General features: G+C 38.5%; 1 protein-coding gene across 2 annotated transcripts; it reads left to right on the top strand.

Annotated features, from left to right (window-relative positions):
• Positions 1-4298: 4298 nt before the first annotated feature.
• On the top strand, positions 4299-5661 carry LOC111882777 (plasmodesmata-located protein 6). Of its 2 annotated transcripts, XM_042897441.2 has the most exons (3): positions 4301-5058; positions 5155-5340; positions 5535-5661. In XM_042897441.2, the coding sequence occupies exons 1-3, from the start codon at positions 4353-4355 to the stop codon at positions 5549-5551; spliced, it is 909 nt and encodes a 302-aa protein (XP_042753375.1). In that variant the 5' UTR covers positions 4301-4352; the 3' UTR covers positions 5552-5661. The 2 variants fall into 2 exon arrangements, with proteins under 2 accessions (XP_023734912.2, XP_042753375.1); XM_023879144.3 differs by lacking the exon at positions 5535-5661 and having other exon boundaries at positions 4299-5058; positions 5155-5528.
• Positions 5662-12598: the final 6937 nt, after the last annotated feature.

Below are 12598 nucleotides of genomic sequence, written 5' to 3'. Positions count from 1 at the left end.
AGATTCGTTTATGGTGTACGGGGACAAACGGCGAGTGAATTCTAGAATCATTTCTCTAATGAAAGCCAGAAAGTGTTTGACTAAGGGATGTACATCATATTTAGCATTTGTGATTGATGCTAAGAAAGAAAAGAAGGTGATGCAGAGCATTCCAGTGGTGTGTGATTATCCGGAAGTATTTCCCGAAGATCTTCCTGAATTACCGCCTGATCGACAAGTGGAATTCCATATTGACTTGTTACCAGGAACCACGCCAATAGCAAAAGCACCTTACCGACTAGCACCGACAGAGATGAAGGAGCTGATGATGCAACTTCAGGAGTTATTGGACAAAGGTTTCATTAGACCTAGTTCAACGCCCTGGGGAGCTCCGGTGTTATTTGTGAAGAAGAAAGATGGAAGTATGAGAATGTGCATCGATTACAGAGAGCTGAACAAGGCAACAATAAAGAATAGATATCCGTTGTCGAGGATTGATGACCTGTTTCATCAATTGCAAGGTTCGAGCTATTTCTCGAAGATCGATCTAAGGTCAGGATATCATCAGCTAAAAGTAAGAGAGCAAGATATCGAGAAGACTGTATTCAGAACTAGATATGGACACTACGAGTTCTTCGTTATGTCGTTTGGACTAACCAATGCTCCGGCAGCATTCATGGATTTGATGAATAGGGTTTGTAATCCTTTCCTTGATAAATCCGTGATAGTGTTCATAGACGACATTCCGATTTACTCGAAAACCCAGGAGGAGCATGGCAGACACTTGCGAGAAGTGTTAGAAGTCTTGAAGAAGGAGAAGCTGTATGCAAAGTTCTCTAAGTGTGATTTTTGGATTCGTGAAGTCCATTTCTTGGGTCATGTGGTCAACCAAGAAGGGATAATGGTTGATCCAGCAAAGATCGAAGCTGTGATGAAGTGGGAACAACCGAAAAGTCCCACGGAGATTCGAAACTTTTTAGGATTAGCCGGATATTACCGAAGGTTTATCCAAGGCTTTTCTTCGATCGCTACTCCATTGACAGCTTTGACCCACAAAGGAGCTACTTATGCTTGGAGTGATAAGCATAAAGAAGCATTCGAGAAGCTAAAGAAGAAGCTATGCGAGGCACCGATACTTTCTCTACCCGATGGAGTCGAAGACTTCGCTGTTTATAGCGATGAAAGGAACTACCCGACTCATGATTTGGAGTTCGCAGCGGTAGTTTTCGCTCTGAAAATATGGAGGCATTACCTCTATTGCACGAAGTGCAAACTTTTTACTGATCATAAGAGTCTCCAATATCTCTTTAATCAGAAGGAATTGAATATGAGGCAACGACGCTGGCTAGAATTACTCAAGGACTACGACTGCGAGATACTTTACCACCCCGGTAAAGCTAATGTTGTTGCTGATGCTCTCAGTCGGAAAGTCAATCTTGAAAGGAAAAGGCCAAGAGCGTTGAGAATTGAAGTTGTCTCGACCATTGTGGAAAGTATAAAGAAGGCTCAAAGCGAAGCTTCTGAAAAGAATGACCGAGTTTTGTTTACAAGTCTGTATATGTTTATATTTGTTGAATGACTTGTAATGTTATCGTTTATGCTTATTGATCTGTATCGGAACATGACACCCCGAGTTTTGATTATAATGAAAAATACATTTCCTTTATGAAATGCTTTGGTAAACATTGTTTTATCATGTTTTGTTTTTGGGAACAAATTCCGCAACTCTTTCAAATCAAAAGGATTTACTCTGAAAATATTGTAAAAGCATAAATGAAAATCGGTCTTTTCTGGCCGAGATTTTGGGGATGTCACATGTATATTCCATTAAGAGCTTTTGTAGCTGCCACTTTGACATTTTTATTTGAATATTTAAGAAGCCCATGTCCTACAAAGAATATTAAGCATATCAGGTAAAGAAAAGCAAACAGATCATCACTTTCATTAAGAATGATCCAAATAACACAATTTTCTCAAGAAATTAAACATACATACCTCCAATTGTCTGAAAATTTTTGATTTCATCCCAATCTCTTCTTAGTTTGGGTTCCACGAGTGTTGTGCCTTGTACTCCACAGGATCCAAAATGGGTGATAAATAAGCCACCTTTTTTCCAGAAAATCGCCCCCCTGAAATTTTAACGAACATCGACCAGCAACCACCCATAAACGTGAATAGAAGGCAACAAACAACAAAAAGAGGCCGACATCTTCAAATTACTTGGATATTCATGACTTTAAATCAACAAAAACTGGGAATTTCAAACGAAGACATTAAAATATTATTTAAAATTAAATAAATAAAACAGAAGAAAATCGAATATGATTATGAATTTACACCAAAATCACCATCATAAAATGAAATTGGGAATCAATTTAGAGTTTACGCAGTAAAACAAAAGTTGGTTCTTGTACCTTTGAAGTGCTGAAGAGTGTATCTCACAGTGAAATATGATTATAGTTCGAGTTTCTTCTTTGATTCAAAGAAATAAAATATTATAAAAATCCCAACCTCAACAGAACCCTAAAAGGATGAAAGAAGGATACGTAAATGGAAAAATAGAAAGGGGATGATCCAGTAGTAGAAGACAAAGAGAAGGAAATAAATAGAGAGGAGGGGTCGGGGGAGAGCAGTTTTAATGGATGTGATCATACCGGAACCGATGCATCGTTTCAGAAAGCGGTGGAAACGTTGGGAAACGGTGGATGTGAAGACAACATCCGTTTTTTTCACAAACCTATCGGTATTCTTAGGGAGGAAATCGGAGTGATGTTTGGAGGAGAAGGACAATCGCTAAGTCTGTCGGTCTTGCAATCTAGAGAAGGAGAAACGTTGAAGAAGAGACGTTTCGGTATGTTGTGTCGGTCAGAAAGGCAGGTCGTGGCCTATTTGGAACAGCATGAATTTAATTTTTAAGGCACGAGAATAAAAAGGTTTATATATATATATATATATATATATATATATATATATATATATATATATATATATATATATATATATATATATATATATATATATATATATATATATATGGTCCTTGAGGTTTGTTATATATTGTAAATTTAGTACAATGGTAAGATTGTATTTTTCATAAAAATCTAACGGATGATAAATTAGATTTAACGGCAGGAGGAACATTAATGAAATTTTGCATGCCATAAGCACCAATGACGTGACTTTTTTCATAAAATTCTTCAAAATGAGATATTTTGAAAACGACAGGGACCAATTATGAAATTTTGTCTTACCGATTTCATTCATAAAAGAATCAATCATTTCATAATCCTTTAAAATAAATCAATATTTGAGAAAATCATCTCTAATAAATAAATAATTTTTTGCCACATGTCACACTCTTATTGATTTGGTCACATGTCATTTTGTGATTATTTTCAATTAATTTTTTTTCCACATGGTATTTTGTGAGTTTTTTTTATTTTATTAATTGCAATAAATATAATAATAAATGCATATCAATTTCATTAATTGATTTCTTTATAATTTCAAATTTCTAAATTAAAGTTTCATAAGTTTCCTTTATTTATTTATCTAAATTATTTGTTTAATTTAAAAGAAAAACAAATAATTTAATTTTAATAGTTCAATATTTATTTATTTTTTTTTATAAATTCAAACTTCTCAAATGTTTAGAATTTCATATATATATATATATATATATATATATATATATATATATATATATATATATATATATATATATATATATATATATATATATATATATATATATATATATATATATTTAAAATGAACTCATGTAATACATGAGTTTTACACCTACTATATACTAAAAATTTATTTTTTTTACCTACACATTTTCCGTAGCTTGAGAGTTAATTTGTTCATATTAAGGTCGTGGTCTAGCAAGTGATTAAAATACATACTACGTTTGAAGTTAATTAGGTGATTATGTAAAGCGATTTATGCAAATAACGTTAAATCCTTTTTATGAAGATCTAATTAAAGGTTTGTAAAACTCGATAGAATGCATAAACAAATATCAACTAATTAACTAGGGTGGACATTGCTGCAACCAACGTCAATAGCCATGTACATCTACCTTCTTTTAGATAAAAAGATGCCAAATAACAAGAGGACAAGGAAACAAATAGGAAAATATCCTTTTTCTATTACAGCAAATTTGACCGCAATTGATTTTAAAGAACTTAAGCCTATCACAAACGCAAAGGACACACCAACCGGAACACCAAATATATTTTAATACTTTACGTACCATCGTAGTTTAATGTGCTTTATATGCAAACTAAATACTAAATTTTCATGTATCTATCTGTGCTTATATATCTATATGTTTAAACATTGGAGGTTTGAAATTATATCCTCTAAAAATGCTACAACGAGCTCTCATTTTCTCTTCTCTCATCTTCGGTCTTTTATCCGTTTCCGCCAAAAATTCCATAATATATGTTAAATGCTCTAAGCTTTGCTTCACCACGAGGACACCTTACGAGTTAAATGTCAACTCACTTTTCAAATCGATAGTCAACTCAGCCTCCGTCTCCAACTTCAACCAATTCACAATCTCTCCTCCTGGATGCTCAGCAAGCGATGTTGTTTACGGCCTCTTTCAGTGTCAAGGCGACCTTAGCAACTCAGATTGCAGAGACTGTATAATCAGCTCTGTGAATCAAGTAGCGAGCACATGTCCTCGGTCAACCAGTGGAGCCATACAGTTAGATGGGTGCTTTCTAAAATACGATAATACATCGTTTTTTGGAGTTGAAGACAAGATGGAGGTGACGAAAAGTTGTGGCCCTCCGATAACTGGTTATACTTCGGTTACTATGAACCTTATAGATGATGCCCTCGCATATCTAATTGTTGGCAATGGACAATACTTTCGTGCTGGAGGGTCTGGCAGTGTGCAGGGTGTAGCACAATGCGTAGAAGATTTGAGTCTAAGCGAGTGTGAAGATTGCATCTTGGAGGCACGTGGACGGTTGAGATCTGAGTGTGAGACTTCGTCTTGGGGTGATATGTATCTTGGAAAATGTTATATTCGATATGCTGATCATGGGTTCAAACCTGAAAAAGGTATGCGCTTGTTCAATCTCTGCATGGATTAAATTATTATGGTTAGTTATTGGAACTAAGTAGTAAGATTAACATGGATAATTTGCATGAATGCAGGTAATGATAATAATAACTATAATTTTAATGATAATAATTATAACTATGATTATAATTATGATGGATTGAAAGAAAGAAAGAAATCAAAACGAGTGAAGAAACTGGCGATTACAATTGGTGCCTCGGTTGGAGGGGCTTCTTTGATCACTGGTATCGTTGCTGGTATTATTATCTACAAAAAGAGAGGTACATGTTTTAATTTTAAAACAATTATGTTAATAAACATACATCGTTATACTTTTTATTTGGAACATGTATATTGCTTGACAATAATCATTTGAGCTAGTTAATTGTTATTGTTTGACCATCTTTTTATTATTATTCTTATTTTTAAATCTTTTATTTTATCTTCGAATTTTAACTTTTGTGCGTCTTCGCAGCAAAGAGATGCCATTAAAGTGTTTGTAAAAGCTAGGTTCTCCAAAGTGAAGCAAGCTAAAAATAGAAGGATTCCCTAGAAACTCCTCATATATATATATATATATATATATATATATATATATATATATATATATATATATATATATATATATATATATATATATATATATATATATATATATATATATATATATATATATATATATATATATATATATATATATATATATATATATATATATATATATATATATTCCTTTTTCACACACCATCTTATACGGATCAAAATGTAGTTGTACACTTTTTTTTATTGGGAGTGTTTATTATGGTTTGCAGGATATATAGCTAGGTACATATTTTTGTAAATAATGAATCGTTTCATATGTTTTGTTGCTCAAACAATAAATGGTTTGATGTGTTCTTGAAATGAACTATTAGATGCGTATTTCTTAACATCAGTGCTTAAGATAAAATGAAGAGGACAAAAGTTTTCACTGTTTTAGTTTGAAAATTTGTCAAAATGAGCTAATCGGTTGGCCAAGATTTTGGGGCTCAAACCAGCTAAACTCAACGATATACATCTCAACATTTACATGAGGCATTTATTCTAAATGCCTTGCTTGAAACGGACACGACCAACTTTGTTATTTTCGATGATCAGCGAATATTTTCGTCTTTGATGTATGAACTAAATAGCCGAGCTAGCCTTCACCACGCCCAGTCGCCCTTAAAGTAAACCTTCATAAGAGATTTGTAATCCAAGACCTTTTCTATCCTTTGTGGTGGTTGAGTCATTCATATGGTAGTTAGGAAGGACACAGAGAAAAAAAACAATTAAGAAGGATAGAGACAGATCAAACATCAACACTATATGGGCGTTTAATGAAGAACTGATTAAGACTTGTGACCAATCTTGACCATTATATGATTTTTTTTCTACGATGCTTATATTTTAACTAGAAATCTATATTATACTACTCTTATTTGATATATATATATATATATATATATATATATATATATATATATATATATATATATATATATATATATATATATATATATATATATATATATATTATCATGAGAATAATTCTAAATTTCATAACATTTGAGAACAAATTTAGACTATTAAATACGAGCCGTTTTTTTTTCTTTCTATTCGTTGACACAACACCCCTGGCGATACGAGTTGATCAGAGACCTTCCAACATTGCAGATACGTTCAAACAGTTCTCCTCCAGATGCATATTCCATTACAATGAGACGTGTTGGTGTTAAAATCACCTGAAGAGTAAGTGAAATGAACCTCATAATTAAAAACGTAGTTTAAGTTGTTATTATAGAAGAATATGAACAATTACAAAGCTCTTTGAATATAACGATATTGGGATGCCTTAGTGATCTATGGTTAATGATTTCCATCCGTACATTTTTGTCAATCTGTTGAACACAAGAGTTACAACTTCAATAAGCTTTGTTTATCAATTATGTTTTACCCATGTTTCAGCTTCAAATAGCAAGATTCGATTTCAAACTATTCACTAAATCAAAAGAGGAAAGGGGAATAACAGAGGAACATAAATCTATGGAAGATAGATACTCGATTTTTAACACTGGCCTTCTCACCTCTCTCGATGTATTTGATAGCAACAAGCTCGTTAGTATGTTTATCGCTCATCAACCTCGCCACCCCAGATTTACCAGAGCCAATGTCTATAACTAACTCGTAGCGATCCCTATTGTTCAACCCCTAAATCATCATGAGTTTGCTATCACTTAATGTGGATCAGAGTACATGTAATATCCATAAAATTCATGAAATTTTAAAACTTTTTCAAGCATTCAAAAACCGTCATTTATTACAAAATGTTTTCAAAATAGTTTCATATCAGAGTATCCCATAAATCAATTCATAAAAATGCGGAGGAGGTGCACGATCACGCCTTAGCCTTTCCGAGATCATCCGAAGTACCTGAAACAAAATCCAAAACTGTAAGCCCGAAGCTTAGTGAGTTTCCCCAAAATATCAACGCCATACAAACCATAACCATATAATAACAAACAACATGCATATAGAGTCTACAATATGACTGGACCACCCTCACCGGGCCTTCAGTCTGTCTGGCCCACTCTCAGAACCTTTAGCATGTCTGGTCCGCCTCACCGGGCCTTCAATCTGTCTGGACCGTTCTCCAGGCCTTCGGCATGACTGATATGCCCCCATGGCCTGCAGTCTATCCAGGCCACCTTGTGTATGTTGGCCTACATCACAAATCATGTCTGCCTGAACCCACCCCCAATCACCCAATCAACACATAGATAACAAATGCTAGCATATACAAACAGTCAGACCGATCTAATAGATCACTAATCATAGTATTATACCAGGATACCAACCTAACCAGTCACTAATATAGGATCATCCTATATACCAAGATGGCAACCTAACCGGTCACTAACATAGCATCATCCTATATATCAGGATACCGACCTAACAGGACACTAAGCATATCATCATGCAATAACCAGGATATCAATCAAAAAAGAGGGTCAGCATTGGTGCCTTCGACCCTCTTAGTATAGTGAGGACAACTCACCTCACAATGTTAATCGGAACTGAAATATCAAACTCCTGAAACACGGCTCCAAACACTAACACCTACAACCACTAATTATCCACTTCCATAAATACCTAAATTACCAAAACACCCTTAGAAGTCAAATTGGTCAACCCTTAGTCAAATTCAAAGTCAACGGTCAAGGTCAACAGTCCATATTGATCCAACTCATCAAGTGCAGCTTACAGACTCGTCGAGTTCCTTTAGAACTCTAAAAGTCGTTAAAACCCAAGTCAACTCACCGTCTTACCAAGTAACTCGTCGAGTCCATGCAGAATCCAGAATATCAGGAAAACCTTAACCAACTCGCGAGTCATTTCGCTAACCCGCCGAGTTCATGCAGAATCCAGAAAGCGGGAAACCTTCATTCAATTCGTCGAGTTGACTATGCAACTCGTCGAGTTCCTTCAGTCCTTTTCTCATCTATACGTTTCTAAGTGAAACCAAGGCTCCAAACTGTAGATCTAAACTCCTATGGTGTATTTATCACATAAAGTTGCTAACTTTACGTGCATGTATGGCTTCAAGAAGCCAAAACACACAAAACTAGCCTGAGGAAGAGGTTTAGGGTAAGGAGAAGGGCCAAAGCTTCATAAAGCTTGAGGCTTTATCTCGAAGAGGGCCTAGAGGAATCCATATCTGAAGTTACAACTTCAAATCGTGCTCAAAATAAAAAATGCTTCAAATATAAGGTAGAAATAACCCTAAACTCTTGGATGAATAGATCTAGTAATAGAATGATCAAGGTAATGACTTTTTAACTTCAAATTGATGTCAAAATGATGCAGAGGTTGGATCTACAAGCCCCTTCTCGTTCCAAGCTCCTGGCTCTTCAAACCTCTTCACGAAATGCACCCACACTTTTAGCCTCAAACACACACACACACACACACTCAAAATAGGGTTAGATCATTAGGGTTTGCTTCTGGACATGAAAAGGTGGTAAGGAGGCTGGAAGGAAGGACCTAAGGTCCTTTAAATAGATACAAACCCTAAAAATTAGGGTTCTCATGAACAGCTTCTACACGTCGAGTTGGGGTCCTCCAACTCGTCGAGTAGGTTCCATAAACCATGCAGCCATATCCATCTCTACACGACGAGTTGGGGCAGCCAACTCCTCGAGTAGGTCTCTAATAATGAATATAAAACTTTAAAATTTATACCTAGGAGTCATGATGTTACAATTCTCCCCCACTTGGACTAGACTTCATCCTCGAAGTCTGCTGCAACAAACAAGTCCGGGTAATGCTCGTGCATTTCAGCTTATGACTCCCAAGCCCACTCATATCCCCGCTAGTGCTCCCATAGTACCTTTACCAAAGGTACCTCCTTGTTCTGTAGAACCTTCACTTTTTCTCTCCACAACTTCCACAGGCTTCTCCACGTAATTCAGGCGCTCATCGACCTGAAGGTCGTCTAATGACACTACCGCCTCCTTATCAAGTATGCACTTCCGTAACTGGGAGACGTGAAAATTGTTATGAATCTGACTGAGCTCCTCTGGGAGATCCAGTCTATATGCAACTTTTCCAACCCTGGCAATAACCCGAAAGGGACTAATGTATCGGGGACATAACTTTCCCCTCTTCCTGAAGCGGGTCACACCCTTCCAGGGTAAGACCTTCAGCAATACCATGTCACTAACATAGAGCTCTAACTCGGATCGCGTCAGTCGGCATAACACTTCTGATGACTCTGAGCAGTCTGCAACCACTTCCTTATCTGCCGAATCTTCTCAGTAGTCTATAGAACTACCTCGGTCTGACTCATGACCCTGTGGCCAACCTCGCCCCAATAGACCAGGGTACAACGCCTCCGCCCGTACAACAGCTCGAAATGTTGAGCACTAATGTTGGAATGATAACTGTTGTTGTGGGCGAACTCTGCATGGGCTAGGTGGGAGTCCCAGCTCCCACCGAAGTCAATAACGCAGGCCCTCAACATGTCCTCGAGGGTCTGTATGGTCCGCTCATTATGGCTGTCCATCTACGGATGATAAGCTGTACTGAAGTGCAGTCGCATGCCCAACTCCTCGTGGAACTTCTGCCAGAAGCGGGAGGTGAACCTAACATTACGGTCGGAAACAATAGGGACCGGAACCCCATGACGAGCAACGATCTCGCGTACATAAACGTCGGTCAGCTTCTCGGCCGAGGAGCTCTCCCGAATGGGTAGGAAATGGGAACTCTTGGTCAATCGATCCACAATGACCCATATAGCATTAAATCCCTTCTCCGTCCTCGGCAACATGGTAATGAAGTCCATCATGATCTGCTCCCATTTCGACATGGGAATCTCTAGAGGCTGCAGCTTTTCATGCGGCCTTTGATGCTCGACCTTGACCATCCTACAGGTCAAGCACCTCTTGACATACCAAGCGATTTCTCGCTTTATGCACGGCCACCAGTAACTCAAACTCAAAACCCTGTACATCTTGGTGGCCCCCGGGTGAGTAAATAAGTGATAATTTTGAGCCTCCTCCAAAACCATATGTTTGAACCCACCAAACATCGGTATCCATAACCAACCACATCGGGTCAATAATCCCTGTCTATCCTGCACAAATCAGGTGTTCTCTCCCCTGATCCGATCAAGCTTCCACTTCTCCTGTCGCATATCCTCACCCTGAGCTTTCCTAATCAAGCTCACGAGTGGAGAATCTACATATATCCTCATACATCCAGCTAGAGAAGAAGAACTAGATGACTTGCGGCTCAGAGTGTCCAGAAGCACACTTGATTTACCAGGATGGTAAAGGATCTCGCAGTCATAATCATTGACTATGTCAAGCCACCTGCGCCGTCTCATGTTCAGGTTCGGTTGATTCATGATGCGCCTCCTTCTCTTGTGGTTCGTGTATATGGTATAGTGGACCCCATAGAGATAGTGTCTCCAAATATTGAGAGCGAATATCACCGCTCCCAGCTCCAAATTGTGTGTAGGGTATCTCGTCTCATGCGACTTCAGCTGCCGCAATGCATAGGCTATCACCCATCCTCTATGCATAAGGACTGCTCCCAATCCGGTGATCGATGCATCAAAGAACACCACAAAATCCTCAACTCCCTGAAGGAGTGTCAAAACCGGTGCTTCGCAAAGTCCCTGTCGCAGAGTCTCAAAGGCAGTCTGCTGCTCAGGGCCCTACTGGAAATCCACCCCCTTCCTTGTCAGACGAGTGAGGGTACTGCAATCTTGGAGAAATCCTGTATGAATCTCCGGTAGTACCCCGCCAATCCCAAAAGGTACTAATATTCGAGGGAGATTTCGGAACCTCCCACTGTATAATCGCCTTGATCTTGGCCAGATCGACCAAAATCCCTTCCTGGTTAACGAGGTGTCCAAGGAAATGAACCTCTCGTAACCAAAATTCGCACTTTAAGAACTTGGCATACAACCATTCTCGCCTCAAAACTCATAATAGCTCATGGAGATACTCCTCATGCTGCTCCCTGGTCTTGGAATATACCAAGATGTCATTTATAAACACAATGACTGAGTGATCGAGCATCGGTCTGCATACCCGATTTATCAGGTCCATAAATACTGTCGGCACGTTGGTGAGCCCAAACGACATCACCACGAACACGTAATGTTCGTAACGTGTCTAAAACGCGTTATTCTCCACATCCTCCTCCCTAACATTGACCTGATGGTAGATGGACCACAGGTCTATCTTGGAGAACCAAGATGCTCCCTGCAACTGATCGAAAAGATCATATATCCTCGGGAGTGGATAATGGTTCCTCACCGTTAACTTGTTCAATTCCCGGTAGTCAATGCACATCCGGTATGAATCATCCTTCTTCCTGACGGTGAGGATCGGCGCTCCCCACGGAGAACTGCACAGATAGATGAACTGCTTTCCTAACAGTTCTTGGAACTGAGATGACATCTCCTGCATCTTGGGTGGTGCCAATCGGTATGTTGTCTTAGCAATACGGGCCGTGCCTGGCACTAGGTTGATCCTGAACTCGACCTGCCTCTTAGGAGGCACTCTGGGTAACTCCTCCGGAAACACGTCAACAAACTCTCGGACAACCAGAACATCCAAAACTGAAACCTGATCCTTGACCTGCGTATCCACCACATACACCAAGTAGCCCGTACGCCCGTGCTCAATATACTGTCGAGCCCTGGCAGCTGAACAAAACCCTAAACCCAATCTGGTGCCCTCACCGTAGATAATCAATTCTCCCCCACTTGCAGTTCGAACTACCACCCGCTGACCCTCACAGTCAATCATGGCACTGAAGCAACTCAAGCACTCCGTACCCACTATCACACATACATCCCCCATGGGAATCGAAATTAAGTCTATCGGGAAGGATACTCCAAAGATCTCCAGAATGCAGCCCTGCTAGACTGAAGAAGCAGAAATCCTATGTTTGTTGGCGATAGAGACTCACAACGGACACTTAAGCTCTCCCGTAGGCAAACTAAAC

Source organism: Lactuca sativa, chromosome 8, assembly GCF_002870075.4.
Source record: "Lactuca sativa cultivar Salinas chromosome 8, Lsat_Salinas_v11, whole genome shotgun sequence".
NCBI lineage: Eukaryota > Viridiplantae > Streptophyta > Magnoliopsida > Asterales > Asteraceae > Lactuca > Lactuca sativa.
This window is presented reverse-complemented; position numbering and strand designations above follow the sequence as displayed.